General features: G+C 37.3%; 7 protein-coding genes across 7 annotated transcripts; 3 read left to right on the forward strand and 4 right to left on the reverse strand.

Annotated features, from left to right (window-relative positions):
- Positions 1-1,647: 1,647 nt before the first annotated feature.
- Positions 1,648-2,676, reverse strand: BDF20DRAFT_834705 (uncharacterized protein; the record flags this gene model as incomplete). The annotated part of the gene is made up of 3 exons (XM_053078760.1): positions 1,648-1,796; positions 1,937-2,458; positions 2,550-2,676. The coding sequence occupies 3 exons, from the start codon at positions 2,674-2,676 to the stop codon at positions 1,648-1,650; spliced, it is 798 nt and encodes a 265-aa protein (XP_052937275.1).
- A 497-nt stretch (positions 2,677-3,173) lies between these two features.
- On the forward strand, positions 3,174-3,658 carry BDF20DRAFT_818033 (uncharacterized protein; the record flags this gene model as incomplete). Its single annotated transcript, XM_053077312.1, has 2 exons — positions 3,174-3,304; positions 3,376-3,658. The coding sequence occupies 2 exons, from the start codon at positions 3,174-3,176 to the stop codon at positions 3,656-3,658; spliced, it is 414 nt and encodes a 137-aa protein (XP_052937276.1).
- A 722-nt stretch (positions 3,659-4,380) lies between these two features.
- On the reverse strand, positions 4,381-6,332 carry BDF20DRAFT_818328 (thioredoxin-like protein; the record flags this gene model as incomplete). The annotated part of the gene is made up of 3 exons (XM_053077353.1): positions 4,381-5,482; positions 5,815-6,010; positions 6,143-6,332. The coding sequence occupies 3 exons, from the start codon at positions 6,330-6,332 to the stop codon at positions 4,381-4,383; spliced, it is 1,488 nt and encodes a 495-aa protein (XP_052937277.1).
- Positions 6,333-6,917: 585 nt separating this feature from the next.
- BDF20DRAFT_864691 (uncharacterized protein) lies at positions 6,918-8,633 on the forward strand. Its single transcript, XM_053080750.1, has 2 exons — positions 6,918-8,435; positions 8,500-8,633. The coding sequence occupies exons 1-2, from the start codon at positions 6,965-6,967 to the stop codon at positions 8,622-8,624; spliced, it is 1,596 nt and encodes a 531-aa protein (XP_052937278.1). The 5' UTR covers positions 6,918-6,964; the 3' UTR covers positions 8,625-8,633.
- Positions 8,634-8,959: 326 nt separating this feature from the next.
- Positions 8,960-9,619, forward strand: BDF20DRAFT_818469 (uncharacterized protein; the record flags this gene model as incomplete). The annotated part of the gene is made up of 2 exons (XM_053077368.1): positions 8,960-9,170; positions 9,258-9,619. 2 exons carry the CDS (start codon positions 8,960-8,962, stop codon positions 9,617-9,619), a joined length of 573 nt encoding a protein of 190 aa, XP_052937279.1.
- A 2,243-nt stretch (positions 9,620-11,862) lies between these two features.
- Positions 11,863-13,514, reverse strand: BDF20DRAFT_834709 (ClpP/crotonase-like domain-containing protein; the record flags this gene model as incomplete). The annotated part of the gene is made up of 5 exons (XM_053078761.1): positions 11,863-11,894; positions 12,134-12,169; positions 12,459-12,670; positions 12,769-13,241; positions 13,332-13,514. The coding sequence occupies 5 exons, from the start codon at positions 13,512-13,514 to the stop codon at positions 11,863-11,865; spliced, it is 936 nt and encodes a 311-aa protein (XP_052937280.1).
- A 2,427-nt stretch (positions 13,515-15,941) lies between these two features.
- On the reverse strand, positions 15,942-17,571 carry BDF20DRAFT_834710 (uncharacterized protein; the record flags this gene model as incomplete). The annotated part of the gene is made up of 3 exons (XM_053078762.1): positions 15,942-17,332; positions 17,392-17,482; positions 17,539-17,571. The coding sequence occupies 3 exons, from the start codon at positions 17,569-17,571 to the stop codon at positions 15,942-15,944; spliced, it is 1,515 nt and encodes a 504-aa protein (XP_052937281.1).
- Between the last annotated feature and the right edge of the window lie 7,363 nt (positions 17,572-24,934).

The following is a 24,934-nucleotide window of genomic DNA, read 5'->3' on the forward strand; positions in this document are numbered from 1 at the left end:
GATACAGGAATAATGCAACTTTCTTCAAGCTGGACCATTGAAATCCCATCCAACTCATTGTCTCCTAAGTTCTTTGCTCTCGTCTTGCCCCTCTGTAACCAGGCATTTGTATATAAGCGTTCTCACCACAGAGTACCTTATTATTGTAAACCTTTTAAAAACCATTATGAGTATCTGCCTATATCCAGCTTTGAATGTTTCCCTTTTTCTCCTCCTTTCTGCCTCCGTTATTTATAAATGAACCCTAGATTGTTATGAAGCATATACGTAACCAATCGGTTGTTCAGGATTATCAATTTCTTTTCGTAAGGCAAAGCAGGAAAAAGAAAATGACTTGCTCCTCAATAGGGGTTTCCCTCAAACTGCAAAAAAGTTGGAGCTGCGTATTTGGTCGGTAATAACAATTCCACACAATCAAGAAAGGACGTAGTTTTGCTTGTGTTTAAACAATCTTTTGAATAGCTTTATGTCCATATTTTCGTGCTCTAATTATCACGATTGTTTTGCATCGTTACAGATGCTATTTACCATTGGCATATCCAGCTGTCGCTCATGTACATACGTACTCATTGACTGTAGCTTGTCTTTTTTATATTGACTATCTATATTAAGAGTAGTTGAGACGTGCTTGACTGTTACACTACATGCTCAACGCTCGCAAATCTTTTTCCAAAAATTATCGAGAAAAAGCTTTTTCTGTTTAAGCTCATTGTGTTAACAATAATACATCGTTTTTGATTCTCAAGAAAATCAATCTAATCGAGATGATACGTTTCTCTTTTTGTTAACATAACTGATAGACATGCATGGCTGGACGTTAGGATAGTGTTCGTAGTCAAATGCGATGAAAGAGACTCATCCTCTTTCGCTCCTTTATGGAAAAAAGATAGGATTGTAACAAAGACGTTGTGCGTCTTTTTTGATGACGGAGCTTTCAATCTACAGCAAATAACGTTTGCTTCCGTTCTATCAAAACTTTGTCTATACGTTTTGAAAATATCTCTATTCTTTTTGTTTCTTATTCTTTCTTCTCATTCCAGCTTCTCTTTGGGGATGTATTTATTTTGCTATTCCAATTCTATGTCGATCCTCTTGACTTTGAATTCCACGACTTTATTATTCTTTACAGAAAATAAAAAGATTTTTACTACGTGAAGTCTAGTGGACGTTGATTTATGAGTGCATGTTCTGTGCCGCCAACACTCCTTAGCTTCTTCTCCGCTACGTTCACTCTTGTGCTTATTGATTTTGAAGGCCTGACCATAGTATAAGCATGCGAGAAAGTAAGGTTATGTAGAGATGATAGAGGCATACGAGAACTGGACGCGACAGAAACTATACGAATATTTGCTGATTTATTATATTTATATATCTGTTTGATAGAAGATTCGAGAAACAGAAATGTTTTTATATATATATAGCTCTTCCAAAACAAAAATATGAATTTGTAACGATAGAATGAAGAGCTTCTTTATTGTGATAATGCACATCGAGCTCCTTTGATTAAAAAATGTAAATCGCTTATGGTTCTTGCCCGTAAATCAATTCATTGTAATACACATCAGATTTATTCGGACAATTAAACGACCGTGCTTTCCCTTTTTGAAAGCTGAATATGCACTATTATGAGAAACCAGACAGGCCCCTTTACAAGAATAGCCCTAATAAGAAAGCTATCGCAAGATACGCCATCGTAGGTTGAAAATAAAGAGAGCTAGATGAACCGGCGTTTTGCCTTTTCTGAGATTCTTCTTCATTCGTTTGATTATCCCTATTCATCTCCGCGTTGGATACATCTGTCGGTTTTACAGTTATATAGCTAGTTTTAGTAATATGAGCTTCAAGCAGAACACAAATATAAGAATATGATATTTGTAAGGCATCCATGTTTCAAAGAGCTTTTTGTAAAAGGTAAATCACAGCTTTTCTCATTCACCTGTAACCATTTTTACTGATGTACTGACAGTTTGGGTGGTTTTTATGGTTGTTCGGTAGGTGCTTTCTTTGACGTCCATAGTCATTCGAGGATATGGGTCCTGTCTGCTATAAAAATTTGTTGGTGTATGCTCTTCTTTTTCTTTTCCCTCTCGCACTATCTCCTCTTCTGTATTTGACAGTGCAATATCGATATATTCTCTTCCTTCTTCCTCGTCATTATCGTCTTCATCTTCATGCTCGTCTACGTCTTTGCTTTTGTTTCCATCGTAATGATTGTCGCCCACAATAGTCTTCTCATTTTCGTCCATATGTTCGTCCTTATCATTGTCTTCATCTGTTTGCATAAATTCGTTTTCAATGTCTTGTACGTCTATGATCATATCACTGTTTCTCTCACTACTGACATCGAAGGAAACAGGCCAATGAGCTGAAAGGCATTCTAAAAAACAACTCTCACCGTCACCTTCCTCGGTTTCATCAACACTGCAATATTCCAGAACACAGGTTTTTGCAAATCTCACTATTAAAGGTAACCATACACATGCTTGCTCTTAGTTGTTGAATTCTCTCCACTAGTCACTTTTTTTCAATGGAAACTTTTTTTTAGTTACCACAATCTTTCAGGCATGATAAATCTGAAGAATCACAATCACACTTATTGGCGCAACAGGTTTGAATAGTGTAACATAGCCATAGCGGCGTAAGAAGGAATCGTGGTCGTAGCAAGGATAAGAGCATGGTGCTTTCTGATCGAAATACCAAGAAAAAAAGAATAGCGGAAAGGGACGTGCTGCAATATCTATCTCTTCTAAAGATGTTGGCACACAAAATACTATTAAGGATACTTTTTAATCATTGATGCTCATTTTACAATATCTCTTATTTAATGATCCTTTCGAAAATGACTGGCCATTTGTAACACCCTAACGATTTGAAAACAAAAAAAAAGGATCGACTCCAACCGTTTTTTATACAAATCAAAGCTAAATTTTGCTCGAAACGTGTCACTAAGTATATTGCTTTTTATTAGTTGATGTAAAACAAAGGCGCACTCTACCCATTATTTGTAAAACACCAGTTACTAGATATAAGCATTATGAACCATTACCAGTACCTTCATCATCCTTTTTCTTCTTGTTCTTTTCCAAAAGAGAAAAAGAGCAAACATTCTTCATCACTCCCATTCCTTTCCTTCTCCCCCCCCCCTTCCCCTCTTTTAGGATAGAGAAAACAAGATGAAGTTTTTATTTTTGTATACGGCTAGTGTGCTTTTATCAGCTGTAGCTGTCTGGGCTAGTTCAGTTACTTTAACCGAACCAGAGCCGAATCAAGTCTGGGAAACCGGATCAACAGTTCATATTAAATGGTATCCTTGACTACAGCAATGGACACTTCTGGTTGTATTTATTCATGTCGTACTGATAACCTTTGCTTTAGGAAAGTAAATGACCCTAAAGCTGCAAAGAAGATTCGTCTTCAATATGCTTCTGGTCCATCTCAAGCTCTGGTCATCAATGGCTTGATTGCTGATCGTGTCAATGGTTCTTCTGGTAGCTATTCATGGAAGATACCCAAAGACCTCAAGCCTAAAAAATATGTCATTGAAGCTGGTCCAAGTGCTAAGGACCTTTCTTTTGCCGGTAGGTTGAGTACGATCCCCTTGGAAGCCGTCTGGGCTCTAAAACTAGAATTCTTCTCCCCACCTAATGTGGTACTATAGGATATATAACCATTCGAAAGGCGAATGATGTCAGTACCAAGAAAAAGCATAGTGTGGAAACTGCCAGTAAGACGAAAGAGTCCGCAAAACACCATACTAGCGTTCGTCATACGAGTAAAAAGCATGCTTCTGTTAAAACGAAGCATCAAACCACGACTAAAAAGAAGCACACTACTACCAAAAAGACGCACACTACTACCAAGCCTTCCAGCTCAAATAAGGACGACGATATTTACAGATCTTCTGCTGTTTGCATTGGCTACCCTACGCGTGGCGAAGGTATTCCTGTCTCTAAAGAATATGTTCGATGCCATTCACTACCCAAGCAAGATTCTCACGACAACAAAATTACGTCTCATTCGAGCAGCAAAAAGAAGAGCAAAACCGTAAAGAAGAGTAAAACCTCCAAGAAACATCATAATACCACTAGCAAAAAGAATTAAGTAGCATATGCATCAGAATCTTATCAATGTGGACTATGGACAGTTCTTTCTTCGTGTTCATCTCCAAGTGAAACATAATCATATATAATAAAAAAGCTGTAACTATTAAGATGTAGACGTGTAACTACCCTGTATAGCACACGTATTGTTAAAAGCACTCAAGCGAGGTAATAGTTTATTTTTATGTATAGCAGAGAAGAACAAAAAAAAAATTATTATGATGATATACGGGAATACAGCGATTCAAAAGTTATACAAGTTTATGATTATTTATGCAATTTACAATTCGTCATGATCGTTCGACGCTTTATCACCCTCCTTAGCTCCCTCATCCTCTTTGATGACGATCTTTGTGTTCTTTGCACTGTTTTTACTAATAAAGTCGACAAGATCTTCCATAGAACGATCGCCATCATAATCGACAACTTCGTTTGTACCAGCCTTGAAGAATTTCAAAGTAGGGAAGCCTTCAAGTTCGAAACCAGCCTCTTCGGGAATATCGTTTTCGGTACCATCCATCTTGGCGATAACAATATTGCTATCTTGTTCAGCGACAGCTTGACCTAATTGTTCCCAAGTGGGAGCTAGACGCTTGCAGTGACCACACCAAGGAGCATACACTTCCAAAAAGACATCCTTCTTGTCATCCAAGACAATATCCTTGAATTCATTAGCAACAACGACCTTGACAGGGCCGTCGTTTTGTTCAGGAGCTACAGCAGAACGCAAGTAGGCCTTCATATTACCACTGTTGTATTCCTTTAAGAATTCCTTCAAATTATCAGCAGTGAGAGACTTTACATCACGAAGAGGATATTTGGCACCAGAGGTGAGGTGTTGAATGGCAAAAGCAGGATATTGACCTTCTTGCAAACCAAGGATCTTGGCATGACCGCCAAACTTGGTTGCATCAATAGAGACAAAATTGACCTTACCCTTGTAGTCCTTGGCCAAAGGAGTAACAATAGAGTCCAAAAGGGCCTTTTGTTCGTCGTTTTCGTAGAATGCAAAAGCCAAAGGTAAGCCAGATTCAACATAAGTGGGGAAGGTGGAAGCGTCGATGCCATCAAAGAGAGGAACAGAGTTGGCTTTGATGAACGATTGAATAGACTCGGCAGTAATATCCTTATTCAAGTCGTTACGGCCTTCATCAAATTGCTTGTAGAGAACAATCGATGGGAATTCGGCCTTGTTTTCTTTTGCCAAAGCTTCATCAGTAACAAGACCAAAGACGTAATCATCACGTAGCTTTTCAGCAACTTCAGTGATGGCTTGCTTAGAAGCTTCGTCGCTAGTGTAGCCAATGACTACAATACGATCTGAAGTTGTGAAATCAGTCAAGTTCGAGGCATCCAATTGTGAAATAGCAGGAAGAGCTTGCCTAATTTGATCAAAAAGGAAAAAATAATGGTGTAAATAAATCGGGAACGCATTATATTGAAGTAGAACCCTATTGCAATTGGAAGTTTCTGCTGTTGTATTTGATTGAGTAGTCTTCTCCAATCCCTTTTCTCGTTCGTTTCAATGATCCGCAGCAAAGCTTTCTTTTGTGAAATACTTTTTGAACATTTTATATCACTCCTTTTTGAAAACGTAACCAATCGCCGTACAATATAGTTCCCACATCATACACACACACGCACATACACACACACACGCATATGTATAATACAAACAGAACTACCGAGTTACATCAGCAAAATAACTACTTACTTTTTCATATAAGAGACGATACCATCGGCCTTGCGTGAGCCCTTATAATCAGAAGTTTCGCCCTTTCTGAAGACCTTAAGAGTAGGATAACCACGGACACCATACTTGGAACAAACGTCTTGATTTTCAGTACAATCTACCTTGGCGAGAGGTAATGTTTCTTTCAACTGTGTGGCAGCAATTTCGTATTCAGGAGCTATAGCATACATATTGAGTTCGAACACGTACACGTCAGTAAATCAATCAGTAAAAAACAAGGACATAACGCCATTTTCTTCAATAAATGCTTGCTGAAATTGTCTTTCAATTGATGTTTTTAATACTTTACCAAGTGCTTTACAATGACCACACCAAGGAGCATAGAATTCGACCAACATCAAATCTTCACCAAGAACCTTTGAATCAAAGTTCTTTTCGGTCAAGGAAATGACATTGCTATCAACATCAGCAAAGACAGTTTGAGTCAATGCAGTAAGAGTAGTAGCAATAGCACCAAACAAGAAGGATTTCTTGACCATGTTCAATATTATAGAAAGGGTTGTAATGAAGAAAAAGAAAAAGGAAACAAAAATGGAAATGCACTATTTTGCCCTTTTATTTCAAGAAAAAAAGCGAATTTGAAAAACGCACAGCAGATAAGATTTAATGTTGTTCACTTTAGAATCCGAATCATTATCCGCTTTGTAATAAAAACTTGCGTGTGGGTCCCGTTCATTGGCTGGAGTCAAGTGTCAATCGCTGGTTTGTTGGAAATCCAAAAAGAAGGGCATTAATTGAGAAACATTTCCCTCAAAGGATCCGCATTAAAAGGATGGTTTGACAATGTATACAGTGGGGAAAGCCTTGTAAGCAAAAAAAAAAAAAAAAAAAACCCCAAAAAAAAAAGCAAACAATACCCCTTAGTTTGTTCTGCAGCAGTAATTCATGTTCTAACTGCAAATGCTAATGTATTCGGCAGTTTAATCAGTCAAGCCTCTTCCACGCAATCATATTGATTGCTTGATTTGTAAACAGCCAAAAATATTAATCCCTTTTTTTTTGTGTGATTTATGATAAAGATGCTTCTCCTTAAAGTCAAAACTGCAAATGTGGCCCTTTATTCTTTCAAAAGAATATTCACTCTCTCTCTCCTCTTCAGAGGTTTTCTATCATGGATTCGTACGTCAACATGAACAACAATGATCAAATTGTTTACAGAAACTCTTCAGTTATCAGCCAACATAGTCAGATGAACGACGTGGAGCAAGATATATGCTTTCCATTGAAAAGAACATCTACTACCGATATAGCTAAACAGCAGCAGGAGGTTTTCGCTGGTCAACGGGATGGGACTAGTCAACAACAAAAAGATAGAAATATCATAGATTTAAATCAGATTGACCTTTTTAAACAAGGCACAAACAATGGAACTTTATTATTCACAACAATGAATACACCGATACCAAGCAATAAACAGCACTTCCAAAAGGGAATACAGCTAATGAAAGAGCAGCAGCAACCGAACATGGGCACTACAACGAACGATTCTATCAGCACAATAACAAGCAACTATAACGCATCAAACGAACGTGATCGCTTTCATTATTATCATTTGGATATAGGGTTTGTTTCGAGTCCCTCTTTCTTAGGTCTCTGTACTGACAGTTTGAATCTGCAAGATTTATTGATCAAGGACAGCTATTGGATAGATATCACATCGCCATCCCATGAAGAAATGAAGTTACTGAGTAAAGTCTTCAACATACATCCTTTGACAACAGAAGATATCATGTCGCGCGAAATTAGAGAGAAATGTGATGTGTTTCGACATTATATATTTGTCTGTTACAGAGCCTTTATTTATCATCATCAACAGAATCAACAATTACTACAGCCAGTGACATTTTACAACATAATAACACAAAAGTACATATTAACTTTTCATTTCGGTAACGTACCTCATATATACCAAGTTCAACAGCGAGTAAAGCAATTGGAGAACTATATTGAAATTATACCTGATTGGATCAACTATGCTGTTATGGACGAGATCACAGATAGTTTTGCACCTCTAGTACAGCAAATAGAATCTGAAGTAGACGCTATCGACGACCTGGTATTACTGTATAAAACAGATCAGTCTGATATGATTCTAAGGATTGGAACCTGTCGAAAAAAGGTCATTCAAATGGTTCGATTATTAGGTACAAAAATAGAAGTAGTGAGAGGCTTGATCAAACGTATATCGGATGATAATGCAAATGGAGTATTATCGAGCACTATAAGCACGGCTGCTTCAACTATTTTTACATCACCCAGTACGAGCAGCCAACATCAATCACCCACCGCTATTGATGAGAAAGTGCCCGTCCATAACGAAAGAGCAGACGTTGCCATTAATGACGAAAAGAAAATTTATCCAGATGTAGTCCTCTATTTAGGAGATGTGCAAGATCATATATTGACAATGCTACAAAATCTCAGTCATTACGAGACTGTACTATCAAGGTCAGAATCAAACTATCTGGCACGTATTTCAATCGAATTGACACAAACTTCAAACTCTACGAATCATGTTATTGGTCGATTAACGATATTTGCAACTGTTCTATTACCGATGAATTTGGTCACCGGTTTATGGGGTATGTTCACTGAAATAGTACTGTTGCACAACATGCATTGTTAACAGTTGAATTGTATCTTTAGGAATGAATGTGAAAGTACCGGGTAAAGATTACGACAATCTCATCTATTTCTTTTGGATCGTTTTTAGTTTAGTTATTTTCGCTATCATGTCATTGACTGTAGCTAAAAAAATAAAACTCATCTAACATTTGGGGGATTTCACAGCATCGTTTTTAAAAAAGAAGACAATGAAATTCTAACTTAGAGCAATAAATGCTTATTCGGAGAATTATTTTAGCCCCTTTTCTGCATAACTTTTTTTGGCATCCTTTATGTTCTTTCAGCTTCCGAAATGAAAACTTCACTTCCCAGTCTGGAAAATGCGGTGTGGTAATTTTTTCTTCTTTCTTACCTTTACGGTAAACAGTAATTATTAGCTTAAAATTAGTCCTTCTACGAACAGTTCATTATCTGCTTTCCCTTTTTTTATTGAAACTCACAATCATAAGCTTGAATACAGTGTTTGTACATACTAAGCATTATGCAAATTGAGATCTGTCAAGCAGTCGATTTTTTAGGACGATTGTTACAATCAAAAGTTGATTCAAATACAGTCTTCTGTTTCAAAAAACAATTGGTTACGGTACTCTTGGAAAGGTTCAGTAACCATTGGGATCCGCGACAACCTAACAGAGGAAATGGTTTTAGGGCTATATCCAATTTTAATGGAGCTGATCCTATCCTCGTTGAAGGTACTGTAACCAGCTATTGAAGCAATAGACTAAACGACTTTCTATTTAAAGCTAACACTCCTTCCGTTCGACAACTACTGTGTAAAGCATGTAATAAAGCAAACTGCTCTTTTAACTTGATTCACACTCATTTACCTCGTGATCTTGTGCTCTGGATTGATCCTTATTCAGTATCATATAGAGTCGGCGATCATGGCAATATTATGACCTTGTATGATATAAAAGATAATAATAAACAACATCAGTCTTCGTCTTCTCCTCGACTTCAGTATATTCAACAAGTTCAGTCGACACCCATAAGAGTGTCTCCTCCTAATAGTCCTGAACAGCAGCATGATTTCAAGAAACTTATCCAAAAATCTCATTTGAATCAACCATCACCATTATCAACCAACGCAGCTACGATCACTGGTCTTGCTACTCCCCTTTCTTCCTCTACTGGCATTTAGTACCATTTCAAGCGCCACTCAGCATTTCGCACATTCTCATTATACTACGACGAACATAAAAGACGAGATAGCTTTAACGACCCGATGTTATAAAGTATGTTACATGATCTCGCATAAACTAGGGCACCAAATATATACCATGTGAGAAGGGCCGCAGAGATTAAAAATATCCAAAAAAAAAGTACTTTTTTTTTTTTTTTGTTGGTATATTTGTGAATCAAAGCTTTGGTGAAATAGTGGTCATTCTTACTATTTGCTCTTCTCTTCGATCAAAAAGGCGAGGAATGCTCTTTAAACGACTCGATACATGAAGAATTGCTTAAGAGTATACGGATACAAACAATAGTATTCAAAGTGGATATGCAATACTGGATAGCGTTACTATCTGTTGTCGAAATGCATGACGACCTTGGTACATGACTGCCTGTTTATAATTGCAGAAACTGCACTTCATCATATTCACTCTAATATTGAGTTTATAGTTCTAATTTTAATTTGTCTCATGTTTTCTAAACGGTCTTTGCCCCCACATTGTTTTTCGTCGTTTCGATTCCATGTTATGTATTTTTTAGTCATAATTGGTTTTAATACTGAATTCAGTATTTACTGTTACAAAGTAATCAGGAAAGCATGAATCTAGTCATCGCTTGAATCGAAAAGTTCATGATATAATATCGCTACAGTTGAAGGCATACTTTTGGCGGACGTAATAACAAGTTCACACAAAATATTAGCCCGAAAAATAAAATGGCCGATAAAAGGACGCACAAAGGAATCAAAAGCAATTTTTATTGCATTTCATGAGCCATTCAAATGTTGGTAAGCTTTGAAAAAACTGTACGATAGACTTGTAACTTTCTTTTTAATACTTAGTATCCATCCTTCTGCACTAGCAGGTACAATTTATATTACCCAAGCTCTCGCTATTCAGTAGCTATCAGGTTAGTTGTGTCGTTTACTTTCCAACATTACGCGACGGTAAAGGCATGTTGGCTCTGTCTCTTGAGGTTTGACAAATTACTGTCTATTGAATGTATTTTCCAAATTCCTGGCGAACTGTCAATACTATCAACTATCCTTTCGACTACTGCATTATTGCCTATTATTTTCTGATATTGATTGTACATGGTTGGCTCTTGGGCATTTGTTCAGTGAATTAGTGATAAGCTTATTTATAGCTGTCGCTTTTAAGTATGTACACTTAGGAAAGAATGTATGTGTCGTTCTGAGGCACGACGGTAATATTTTACATAACCAATTGTCACTCACAACGTCTAACGAAATGTTAAGATCAAACTTTGATCTCAGACATGAGCACTCCTCCTATCATCGTTTCCGTTGGGTAAGCGATGTGTTCAATTGCATACATTTGAGCCTTTTATCAAATGTATAATAAAGAAAGATAAAACAAGAGAATACTATGAATCAAGAAAGTTCTTATGCAAGGTAGCTCTCACATAAGAACCGAACAGTTTACCTCTATAAAATATATTTTACGTAGATTATCTGTGGGCTATATGACGTTTAGATATATAGCAGGATTGGTATCTGTACTCGTGAGATAGATTGATTCAACAACCAGAATATGATAGATCACGGTGCTGCTTCCTGAAGTATGGTTGGAAAGAAAAGACTCAATCACTCTGTCTATGCTGTCAAGAATACCACGCATAGATATCTTTTCCCTCGCTAACATCTATAATCATCCTCACAATATCTGAGATACACAACTGATGGCCAATAAATATTGAATTATAGATATAGCTGCATGGCCATCCTGTATCTGTCAGGATAACACATTACAAATCAAGTCGCTCTGGGATGGACGAGTAATTATCCCTCTGAAGGGAAGGCTTACTCTTTTACTCCCTGAGTATATCTGACCATAATACACCAGCATCAGCTATAGATTTTGATACACTCATTTCGTAGACAGCAAACAGTATAACTCTTTAAGAATAGCAGTAATTTTAGTTTTCTTTTGTTTTTCTTTAAAGTTTTGTTTTTGAAAGAGAAATAAAGACGGTGGTTTGATTTCGTTAAGTTTTTACGTTTAATGTCCTCTAGTGAGATTCTTTATTTTTCACTCCACTGTTAAAATCGGCGCACACCATGGCTGCTGTTTTGTCGTGCTTTATAATGTAAATCGCTTGTTGTAGCTTTATTAATGACTTATACTTGTAGTGTGCCTATAGCTAACAATCTATTTATTGCTGGAATGCTCGATAACTCGAGCATGTATCCTACAAAACCGAGCGTACTGAACTGGAGAACCCTAGAATTCGTGAGACGAATATAAAGGTATGCAGAAGGTACAGTTCATAGAGATTTTCCATTTCGTAAATGAAATCATAATTTGCCGTTCAAATGGAAGGCATACAATTTCTTCCCATCAGTCCTCACAACACCATACACTTTCATAAGCGTGCGGTCTAACTATCAGTGGCTCTTCAAGAACAGCTAACCCACTGTATAAAAGACTGGTGCGAGATATAAGACCTTAAACTCACTTACAGCACTTGCATTCAAATACAGCAGCAAACTTTTCTGCTAATGTTCAATTATCAAAATAGAATGTGTCGCTAAATGGTTAATGAACACTGTCGAGTCAGATAGATATAACGGAACAAATAGATCTCTACAGCTCCGCTGTTTCTATTGCTTTGATTATATTGTCCTCGCCAACAGCAATGGTGTTTAACATCATCATACATGCAGCAATGCTGGTGCCTTTATGCAAATAACAGCTACATTTTTATGTTCCTTGTAGCGCTAGTTTATTGTATTTCAAGAATGCAATCGTTATATTATCCTATTTGTACCATGAATCACAATTTACTTTTATCATGGCTTCTTGTTGCTGTAGTAACACTTTTCCATCGAGGTTTTCTTCTTTGAGCAAAAGCCATTAAGCCTTCAGATAAATTATCACCTAATCTCCATGCATCTGCTTCAGGAGACCGCATCCATTCTTCCGTGGCGTCTGTCATACTAGCTCTTTCCAATGCTAATAACAAACCTTGTTTGGTCAAGAAAACAGCGTCTGGTGAGCTTTAACATGGTTATCAAAATTCAAGGCAGTTAGCAAAATTTCTACTTTACATTATCACTCTACGCCTTCCCTCCGTTTTCGTATAAAATTTAATTACTTTGCTGTTATTTGTTTTGCATACGAGAGCGCTACATCGACGACATCCTTTGGCTCTTTACCAGGCACCACTTCATTCACTAAACCTAACTGTTTTGCTTCTTGTGCCTTCAAAAAGCGCCCAGTTAAAACTAATTCCGAAGCCACTTGGTAACTCACAGAGCGTGCCAAACGAGCTAATCCTCCTGCGGCGATAACTACACCTCTTCTCACTTCCGGTAGACCAAATTGAGCATGCTCACTAGCGACGACAATATTACATGCAACAACCATTTCCATGCCTCCACCCAAAGCATATCCGTTGACAGCAGCAATAATCGGTTTTCTGCTCCGCCGACGATTGCTAATACCACCGAAACCGGAGGGTGGTAAAGTGGACTCACCAAGAGAATTGTTTGGATCGCTCTCACGTTCTTGATGCGCATTCACTAAATCCATGCCTGTGCAGAAGGCTTTGTCACCAACACCAGTGATCTACAATGTACGAAATGTATGTGTATGTATTTCTGTTAACCGCAACGATCAGAAATCTCAGTAGACATCCACTTTGTCTGTTCATCTTACAACAAGGCACCAAATGCTCTCCTCTTCTTCTGCCCAATTGATGAGATGGTGCAATTCCCAATTTGCAGCTGGATTCAAGGCATTTAATTGTTTGGGTCGGTTAATGGTAATCAGTAGTACATGTGGTTCTGGTACTGACAGAATGGTATGTTGGGTTTTGGGCAATTGTACTATGTATGTCATTGGATCACAAACTATTGATACTGTTATGTCTGTCTTTGTATAGTCGACTAGACCTTGAGAGTTTTTAAAGGTCAAAAAACTTCAGCCGAAGCTCTTTTAGTCATGTCTTTTCTCACACAGTTGTTTGTTGTTCACAGAAGATTTCCCACAAAAGCAGGTTGAAAAATACAAATGCTATATCGTAAACTCCCACTTTTGTGCAATCTATTCGTTCTTGCGCACCCTAATGTAGTATCAGGTGTAAAATAGGAAAAAAAGCCCACCCATAGAGGCTTTTGTGACAAAATCCGTGGAAATTGCTTGACAAACTACATTGAAGCAGGGCAAGAATTAATCAAAGATAAGCGAGTAATAGGGATGTTTACTGAATGAGGCTGTGTGTTGTATACGTACGCGTTATAAAGGTCCAGCAGTAAACAACTAAATGATAGACTTATCTAGACTGGTAACTGGACCATAGCGAGCCGGTAATTTACAAAGATTAAAGGCAAAGTCAAGCTTTATGGCTCCTTTATCCTACATTCTCGTCGTAATAAGATTGAAAAGATATTGGATGGGTTCTGGACCTGTTGGTTGTAAGTTGAAAGGCAAAAAAGTCAATCGATCAAATGACAGATTTGCTGTTATTACAGCTTTGAATAAACTCGCAACTAGGATAGACGAAATGACTTTTATTATACAGAATAGTAATGATAGGAAAATAAAAAAAAAGGTAGTGGTTCAATAAGAACAGATTAAAAGGCAGAGTAGTAACAGATAAGATAGAAAAAACAGACTTGGATGCTCTGATCAGTATTATGCTGATATGGCAAGTTCGTGTGTCCTGCATAAATCAGGTGCTGATTCCTTACAAAGATGTTGTGATATACTAAGGTTTCGCAGTAGACATGCGAATTTGCATCAGAATGCTAACTGAGGTTATTGTATCTGCTCAACTAACGACACATAAAAAATACAAAATTGATATTTATAATCAGAATTTGAAGTAAGATCTACCCTTTATTACATTCCTTGTGTCATGGGAGCAATAAAAAACTTGATATTGGGTTATTACCGCATACATATTACTACTATCCGGAGAACAGCCAACACTTTAACTGGGAGTTGATTGCTTTCTTAAATAACTCGAGTTCTTACATCAAATATGGAAATGGTAACAAAAACCGAACTGCATACTGTTAGTAAAGATAATGGTCTATTATGTGTTTTGTAGAAAAAAACCACGAACCCAAAGATTAATACAACATCAATACGATGATTTTTGGAACCTAATGGACACGAGATATCTAAGCTTTACAGTGTCTAAATTGCCCCCAAAAACGGTGGAGAAGGAGGCTCTCTGATTATGTTGGAGAGAATCTATTTAAAAAAGGCATGACAGAGAGCGGGCTAATGGTAATACCATGTTTGAGCGCGCTGGGAAGGGAACGCGTTGGAAGGCACTTAAGGGTAAGCGATTAATGGTCAAGAAGGGAAGTCAAGAGACAGAGGCGACGGTCCATTTTGAAACAAAATATAGTCGGGCGAGATTTCGTGGGGATCGATGACGAGTATCGTAGACAATAAGTTTGCTGCTCTTTTGAAATCCGGCCCAGTCACCATTGGATACATTGGTTACGCTCGGTTTTACTCATAGGGTGCCACATAGGAAGATCAATAAATGGTAGGATGGGAATGAGAAGTGTAATTTTAGCGTTGATGGGGTGGCATTGCTGTAGATGAAGAAGTTATGTACAGAAATCAGTGATGCAGCATCGGGAAGGTGATCGTGGGTAAGGATACACGACTGCTGCCAAATTGGAGAGCGGACAAGCTGGGCATACAAATAAATGTAGACGCCTGAGTGATCAATGAAAGAAGCATCTGCAGTAAAGTATCAGCGGGCAGAGACCAAGCTGGAAGAAGAAGTTAGCTTGTAAAATCTAATTAAGTTCTCGCATGGATGGTAGGTTGGCTAAATATAGCATGATCTTCGCCAGGGAGCGAGTGAAACCATTAAAGATTTCGTGTACAAATTTGATTTGAGCGTCTATGCTTCGATTATTTCTTAGTTAGTTTGAATGTGGCTGAACCAAACCCTATCTTTGCATTGATTATTTGGGCTTAAAAAAGTAAGAATGGTGATGGTCAAAACCACGGAATAAATACCAACAGCACCTAATTAATTTATCGTAGCGAGGGCTTTTGTAGTATTAATACAGATTAGTTCATTTGAGTTTATTAAATTCGAAGGCAGATGAATTACATTTAAAGTTGAATTATGCAATATTACAGATATTTTTCTTCTCAAGAGTTTCTAACTTTGATTCATTTAAAGTTTTAAACTTTTAGTATTAATTTTACGTGCTACTTACACTTAACACGTCGTCAAATACCGCAAAATAAATTCTTGGAAACTTTTATTTTTATTAAAAACAAGAAACAGTGTCAAATACTACCGCGAAATTTGTTCCAAATATTTGATATGATTTCTTGGTTGGCTTTTTTTAGACCGTCTGTGGTGATGTCTGCGACAGATCTAAGAAACGTACAAAGAGAGGTGTTTCCAATGATGTCAATTTCCTTGTTCTCTTCAAAAAGATCTAAGATTTTTTGAATGTCCTTTCGGACTTTTGTCTGCTTTTGTTGTGATGTTGTTTTATGCAGTACAGTGATAACATCTTTCTTCGCAAGCTTGGCATCAGGATCCTCATGAATTGTGTGAGCGATGAGCTCCAACATTCTACTGCCTAAAATAACATCAGTTTCAGCTTTATGAACTGAGTTGTTGAGAGTATAGATTGTGAATGGCTGCACTGTTAAATTTTGGGTAAATTCCCCAAATACTCTGGCAAGGGAATATGTACTTTCTTGATTGAACTTAGAACGTAATTGCCTGATGTGTGTTAGAGGGTCTGCACCCAAGGAGAGTAGCCGATCACTACTAGCATTAAAGAGCTCCATGGCCTTTTTTATTGACGTAGTTGATAAAAAAATGCGAGTATTTGTTGATGGGCTGAATTTTTTTGTTGATGCACCGACCTCAGGGGCAATTTTGGCATCGTCTATTCGAATACTTGAAATGGCCAAAATGTTGCAAGTGTTTGAGCCAATGACTAATTTTTCAGAATTATCAAATAGAATCTTGGTAATCTTTAACTTGTTTGGGTATTGTGACATAAGATCAGGAAGTGATGATTGATGCGGAACTTTTTCAACATGTGCATCAATGCTTGAATATCTACAATATGATTCTACGCCAGTAAGAAGAAGCGCGTAGCTGCCATCTACTAAAATCGAACTAGCTAACAAACGTCCCACCATCATGTACATCCATGGCCGCTTCCTCCAGTGTGCATTCAAAAGCTCCAGGTGTTTTTCATCCAACATTGTATAATTATCGAATGCGAGTAGTTGCCTATATGGGCTATTTTTGATGATTTCATTGCATGCTGAGGTTGAAGATGGGTTATTAACATGAATGCATATTGCTGATGAAGAAGGCTTGTCATACGGTGCAGATAATTTAATTTTTTTTACTTCTCTATGCTCTATGTCTTCAACATCTGCTGTAGTAAGGGCTGTGATTTTTTGTCTGAATCCATCTTTAAAATCAACATCCATATCAAACGGTGATAGTTTTAACGCTGAAATAACATTTCGAAGTATCTGACTGTTTGATAGATTATCTTCAGGATACAATAAATTCACAGCATTCTCTAATGGAATTTTTGCTGTAGGTTCTGCGGTCACTGCTTCAACTGGCAAAGATATTTCAACCTGACTTTGATAATTAATAAGTGCTTCGTCGAAAGTTGACTCATCATCTGGTGTCAAACCTAAATGATGAAGTATGTTAAAATAAATCTCTGCAGAAAAAAAAAAAAAAAAAAAATACCATGTTTGATTGAAATGTGAGAACTTAAAGAAGGTAAATCTTTGAAGAGATCGTAACATCCTGGACAGCCAAATTTTGTTTCATATTTGTCCTATTCAAAAAAATATTAAAACACACGTTTTGGACAAGTAAGCAACTTTCATTTACTTCTTCCATTGACTCCGGGTTTATTTCCACCATGCCACTACATTAATAGAATAATAAGTTCGTGAATCTTTTTAATCATTGGAAATGTCAATTACTGGGGTAAATATCTCTGAACACCAATCTTATACTCCACATTGTATATTATAACTAATTGTAATAAATATGGTGAATAAATTTGTATACTTGGTTTATTCAAAAAATTTAAGTGAATAAAAAGCTGCATTTTCTCACTATTATGGTGATCTTCATAGTGTTTCCGTAAATTTGGTGGGCGTTTGAATGATTTATCGTTCTCGCATAGCGTGCAAGAGAGTAGAATTTGGATGTAACTCATTTTTGATAAATTCAATAAAAAAAGAGGAATAAATATGTTTTTGGAATTCTGCATAATTTGTACTTCTTCTGCTCATAATGAGAGTAATCTCTATACTAATCTAGTAAAACGCTTACATACATGAAAAAACCATCTTTCCAGCTTTCTATAATAACATTGACTTTTATTATGGTGGTAGACCAATAAAGCTGAGACATGCCAAATTTCATTAAATTTTTATCCCGTTTATTAGCTATAAAAGAGAAACTATGCAAACTAGTACTTCGTCCAACCCCCTTTAGCCTTAATAACGGCTTCGATTCTCTTTGATATGCTTTCTACATGCCTCATGCATAATTCGGGAGTGCCTTTGTTACACCAAACATCGGGTACACGTTCCCAAAGCTCAAGTAGAACCATAATTACTCGATTGGATTCAGGTCCGGAAAGTACGAAGGCCAGTCAAGAACAATTACCTCCTTTTTTTAACCATTTCTTAGCTACTTTGGCCGTATGCTTAGGATCATTATCCAGTTGAAGGATGATGTCCTTCTTCTGTAGGTCATAATCTTTTAGGGTCTCCAAGAAATCCCCCTTACAGCATTTCGCAGTATAACTGCGCGTCCATCCCGCCCTAAGTCAGGTCCATATTCGGTGAAGCAGCTCCACAACATCAAGCTTCCTCCACCTCCTTCATAAGCATAATTGACATTGTGGGCTTGGAGAGGTTCTCCCTTTTTGACCCACCATCTGATCCTAGACGATTTATTTTGGTTTCGTCTCTGAAAACGACTTCTTCCAGTCTTTAACCGTCCAATTTTTGTGAGCCTTTGCCCATTCAACCGATTATTGCGACGTTCATTAGTCAATGACAATGCCGACTTTTTGATCTTCGAGTCGATATCGGCTGAATTTGAGGAATATGTGTATTGTCTGTGCAGATATTTCATACCCTTGTCCTCGAAAATTCTGGTCAGCCTCAACCGCAGTAATAAATTGCCCAGTGTAGAAAGATCTAACGATCTTTCGACCGAGCAATGCGCTGATCTTTGCAGGCCTACCCTTCTTGCCATTAGATGCACATGCAAGATTGGTAGCAATCCTGTCAACTGTTGCACGCGAAACGCCCTGATACTTCGCAATATTTCTATGGGAATCGTTTCCATTCCGTCTGGAAATAACATCCATTTTCTTGTCGCCAGTGTTGTATACGAATAAGAAAAATACAAAGAGAAACGAAAACAAAAGGAAATCCGTGAAAAACAAGTTATCTTCTTTTATTAATCGAATGTTCTCATAAAGGATGAAGACAAAAACCATGTAGGAAAAAAGTACTTCTATTTATATTTGTGGATGTTGTAAAAAACTCCTTCTATCAGGACTCTAAGCACAAGATGACCTGATGATAAAGGAAAAGACATACCCAATTGTTACTGCATGGTTCATCATGCTATAGCGGTGTCTTGACCGATTGGACAGGAATAAGAAGGTAAGTGAGTTGATCTGACTAGAGGTTTCTTTAGCCTATACCTCGGCAGATTCATTACGTCTAATGGGATGGATAAGATAAATTATCTTTAATTCTGCCAATATCTCCATTTCAGTCTTATTGAATTCTATCAGAATGTAAAGGGTTAAAGTAAGGATCAACAAGTTAAAAGATAATAGCTTAAGTAGATTAGATTTATGTATTGTGGTTTGATGTGCTAAATAAAGTTATCTAATTTACAAATACTATAATATCTTATTTCTAAATAAAGTCAATTGCTAATGTTGTCTCGGACATACAGATGAAATATTCTTCCGTGAAAGTTTTGTTCTGACAAATCTATCACTCGCGGTTATTTTAACCTTCATAAGGATCCGTAGTCTCTTATTTCAGTATTATGTAATAATACAAGAGTAATATGCTGTTGGAAACAACAGTAGAATTAATATATGGACATGCAGGATATATTGATTCAACACCAAGGTATAATAGGTTATAAGTACTATTCTCTGCCTTTGGCATAAAGAATGATTACAAGATAATAGGCTGTGGTCATCCTTTACAATAACTGTTCACACAACTCAAACACTACGCACGAACACCATTTTCCTTATTAATTCTATTTTCCTGCAAGCAATGCTACATAATGGTTAGCACGGGGGAAATAGGTTAGTTGCATGATCACTAGATCAAGCCATGGATGTTTTAAGAGTTTTGAAAAGTGTTCAAGCCTGTTTTGAAAGTGTTGAAATGTGTTTGTGCCTGTTTTGAAAGTGTTCCGGCTGTTTTGAAAGTGTTGAAAAGTGTTTGAGCCTGTTTTGAAAGTGTTCCGGCTGTTTTGAAAGTGTTGAAAAGTGTTTGAGCCTGTTTTGAAAGTGTTCGGGCTGCTTTGAAAGTGTTGAAAAGTGTTTGAGCCTGTTTTGAAAGTGTTGAAAAGTGTTTGAGCCTGTTTTGAAAGTGTTCAAGCCTGTTTTGAAAGTGTTGAAAAGTGTTCCGGCTGTTTTGAAAGTGTTCAAGCCTGTTTTGAAAGTGTTCAAGCCTGTTTTGAAAGTGTTGAAAAGTGTTTGAGCCTGTTTTGAAAGTGTTCGGGCTGCTTTGAAAGTGCTGAAAAGTGTTTGAGCCTGTTTTGAAAGTGTTCCGGCTGTTTTGAGAGTGTTGAAAAGTGTTTGAGCCTGTTTTGAAAGTGTTCAAGCCTGTTTTGAAAGTGTTGAAAAGTGTTTGTGCCTGTTTTGAAAGTGTTCAAGCCTGTTTTGAAAGTGTTCAAGCCTGTTTTGAGAGTGTTGAAAAGTGTTTGAGCCTGTTTTGAAAGTGTTCAAGCCTGTTTTGAAAGTGTTGAAAAGTGTTTGAGCCTGTTTTGAAAGTGTTCAAGCCTGTTTTGAAAGTGTTGAAAAGTGTTCCGGCTGTTTTGAAAGTGTTCAAGCCTGTTTTGAAAGTGTTGAAAAGTGTTTGAGCCTGTTTTGAAAGTGTTCGGGCTGTTTTGAAAGTGTTGAAAAGTGTTTGAGCCTGTTTTGAAAGTGTTCAAGCCTGTTTTGAAAGTGTTGAAAAGTGTTTGAGCCTGTTTTGAAAGTGTTCGGGCTGTTTTGAAAGTGTTGAAAAGTGTTTGTGCCTGTTTTGAAAGTGTTCCGGCTGTTTTGAGAGTGTTGAAAAGTGTTTGTGCCTGTTTTGAAAGTGTTCCGGCTGTTTTGAAAGTGTTGAAAAGTGTTTGAGCCTGTTTTGAAAGTGTTCGGGCTGCTTTGAAAGTGTTGAAAAGTGTTTGAGCCTGTTTTGAAAGTGTTTGAGCCTGTTTTGAAAGTGTTGAAAAGTGTTTGAGCCTGTTTTGAAAGTGTTCCGGCTGTTTTGAGAGTGTTGAAAAGTGTTTGAGCCTGTTTTGAAAGTGTTCGGGCTGTTTTGAAAGTGTTGAAAAGTGTTTGAGCCTGTTTTGAAAGTGTTCAAGCCTGTTTTGAAAGTGTTGAAAAGTGTTTGAGCCTGTTTTGAAAGTGTTCAAGCCTGTTTTGAAAGTGTTGAAAAGTGTTCCGGCTGTTTTGAAAGTGTTCAAGCCTGTTTTGAAAGTGTTGAAATGTGTTTGTGCCTGTTTTGAAAGTGTTCAAGCCTGTTTTGAAAGTGTTGAAAAGTGTTTGAGCCTGTTTTGAAAGTGTTGAAAAGTGTTTGAGCCTGTTTTGAAAGTGTTCAAGCCTGTTTTGAAAGTGTTGAAAAGTGTTCCGGCTGTTTTGAAAGTGTTCAAGCCTGTTTTGAAAGTGTTGAAAAGTGTTCCGGCTGTTTTGAAAGTGTTCAAGCCTGTTTTGAAAGTGTTGAAAAGTGTTCAAGCCTGTTTTGAAAGTGTTGAAAAGTGTTTGAGCCTGTTTTGAAAGTGTTCAAGCCTGTTTTGAAAGTGTTGAAAAGTGTTCCGGCTGTTTTGAAAGTGTTCAAGCCTGTTTTGAAAGTGTTGAAAAGTGTTTGAGCCTGTTTTGAAAGTGTTCCGGCTGTTTTGAGAGTGTTGAAAAGTGTTTGAGCCTGTTTTGAAAGTGTTGAAAAGTGTTTGAGCCTGTTTTGAAAGTGTTGAAAAGTGTTTGAGCCTGTTTTGAAAGTGTTCAAGCCTGTTTTGAAAGTGTTGAAAAGTGTTTGAGCCTGTTTTGAAAGTGTTCGGGCTGCTTTGAAAGTGTTGAAAAGTGTTTGAGCCTGTTTTGAAAGTGTTGAAAAGTGTTTGAGCCTGTTTTGAAAGTGTTCAAGCCTGTTTTGAAAGTGTTGAAAAGTGTTCGGCTGTTTTGAAAGTGTTCAAGCCTGTTTTGAAAGTGTTCAAGCCTGTTTTGAAAGTGTTGAAAAGTGTTTGAGCCTGTTTTGAAAGTGTTCGGGCTGTTTGAAAGTGCTGAAAAGTGTTTGAGCCTGTTTTGAAAGTGTTCCGGCTGTTTTGAGAGTGTTGAAAAGTGTTTGAGCCTGTTTTGAAAGTGTTCAAGCCTGTTTTGAAAGTGTTGAAAAGTGTTTGTGCCTGTTTTGAAAGTGTTCAAGCCTGTTTTGAAAGTGTTCAGCCTGTTTTGAAGTGTTGAAAAGTGTTTGAGCCTGTTTTGAAAGTGTTCAAGCCTGTTTTGAAAGTGTTGAAAAGTGTTTGAGCCTGTTTTGAAAGTGTTCAAGCCTGTTTTGAAAGTGTTGAAAAGTGTTCCGGCTGTTTTGAAAGTGTTCAAGCCTGTTTTGAAAGTGTTGAAAAGTGTTTGAGCCTGTTTTGAAAGTGTTCGGGCTGTTTTGAAAGTGTTGAAAAGTGTTTGAGCCTGTTTTGAAAGTGTTCAAGCCTGTTTTGAAAGTGTTGAAAAGTGTTTGAGCCTGTTTTGAAAGTGTTCGGCTGTTTTGAAAGTGTTGAAAAGTGTTTGGCCTGTTTTGAAAGTGTTCGCTGTTTTGAAGTGTTGAAAAGTGTTTGAGCCTGTTTTGAAAGTGTTCGGCTGTTTTGAAAGTGTTGAAAAGTGTTTGAGCCTGTTTTGAAAGTGTTCAGCCTGTTTTGAAAGTGTTGAAAGTGTTTGAGCTGTTTGAAAGTGTTCAAGCCTGTTTTGAAAGTGTTGAAAAGTGTTTGAGCCTGTTTTGAAAGTGTTGAAAAGTGTTTGAGCCTGTTTTGAAAGTGTTCAAGCCTGTTTTGAAAGTGTTGAAAAGTGTTCCGGCTGTTTTGAAAGTGTTCAAGCCTGTTTTGAAAGTGTTGAAAAGTGTTTGAGCCTGTTTTGAAAGTGTTCGGGCTGTTTTGAAAGTGTTGAAAAGTGTTTGAGCCTGTTTTGAAAGTGTTCAAGCCTGTTTTGAAAGTGTTGAAAAGTGTTTGAGCCTGTTTTGAAAGTGTTCGGGCTGTTTTGAAAGTGTTGAAAAGTGTTTGTGCCTGTTTTGAAAGTGTTCAAGCCTGTTTTGAAAGTGTTGAAAAGTGTTTGAGCCTGTTTTGAAAGTGTTCAAGCCTGTTTTGAAAGTGTTGAAAAGTGTTCCGGCTGTTTTGAAAGTGTTCAAGCCTGTTTTGAAAGTGTTGAAAAGTGTTCAAGCCTGTTTTGAAAGTGTTGAAAAGTGTTTGAGCCTGTTTTGAAAGTGTTCAAGCCTGTTTTGAAAGTGTTGAAAAGTGTTCCGGCTGTTTTGAAAGTGTTCAAGCCTGTTTTGAAAGTGTTGAAATGTGTTTGTGCCTGTTTTGAAAGTGTTTGAGCCTGTTTTGAAAGTGTTGAAAAGTGTTTGAGCCTGTTTTGAAAGTGTTGAAAAGTGTTCAAGCCTGTTTTAAGAGTGTTTGTCATGATCTGTTGAAACAAACCAGTCTAGCATAATGAGACAACAACTTAGAAACAACTATGGTTGCATACACTCATGGGTTTTATGGTTAATAACATACTCTCGCTGGAACACATGTCTTACTAACGTAAAGTATAAAATATCTACTTCTCAATGAATGAAAGGGTAACCTCTTTTTTGGCAGTCTCGTTATGTTTACTTTGATTGTTATTATAAAACATAAATCACATTTTTTTTTACCAAACCCTGCTTAATATGCGAGCAACTCGAAGTAAAGAACGCCAAACACAATCTGAAACGGCATCTTTTGGTCAATTGGAAGATTCAATCAATAACAAACAAATATTGATTGATACAACAAGCATTGATAGCTTACGTGCTCGGCTCAAACTTTCAACAGAACAACGAACCAGAGCACATCTCGACAATCAACCTGCCAACATTATACAACAGATGCAAACAGAATCTGAGCAATTAATTGCATGCATAGCTCTTATTCAACGTTCTGAACAACACCTTTCACCAGAAAAGGACAACAGCAATATCAGCACTCAAACTACCAGTACAGCAATTCAAAACAAACAAGACTTCACTATACCGAAAGATCTTCCTTGGTGGCAATGGGGAACCAACAAGTGGAGAAATGACCCCAATGACAAAAATTCACAGTTATTTGAAAATATTGAAGGTATTCTGGATAACTTTGAACTATAAGTCAATTCCGTTGGACTTGATATCAACCACCATTGGGTTTAATGCCATTGCGCATGAACACTGATCAACAATCATGGTTCAACGTTACACTTAAAGGACGTACGTTACAATGGGCAGAAGTACGAACAATTGCTGAAGAAAAGTATGCCACTGAAGATGTAGCTCAGCAGATAGAGTAAATAGACCAACTTCTTTCCTGCCACAAGTGCTACAATGAACATGTCGACACTTTCACTGACAGATTTCAACGTCTACGACGAGCAGCAAAATGGGAAGATAACATCACTGCTGCACACATTTTCCGCCGTGCTCTCACCCCAGAACTACGCACTGAAATTGCGCGTGCCATCATCAATTTACCACAAAGTGAGCAGAACACAGTAAATAAAATTACAGCCAAAGCACGTACCGTGGTTACCACGCAAATTTGCAATACCACTACTACAAAAAATATGAAAAAGCTCAACATCTCCAATACTGAACAGCATGTCATCCCGTTTGTCAATAAACAAAACAACAATTCTTCAGTGCAGCTCTGAAGGTATGCAGTATCACCGTGTTGTGTACGGGTCAAGTATAACAGTAGAAAGAATAGAAAGACAAAGAGAAAGTCTGTGAAAACTCGTGGTAGGTTTATTAAGAGTCAATTAAGACAAAGATAGAGA

Source organism: Mycotypha africana (assembly GCF_025528875.1).
Source record: "Mycotypha africana strain NRRL 2978 chromosome Unknown BDF20scaffold_4, whole genome shotgun sequence".
NCBI classification, from domain to species: Eukaryota; Fungi; Mucoromycota; class Mucoromycetes; order Mucorales; family Mycotyphaceae; genus Mycotypha; species Mycotypha africana.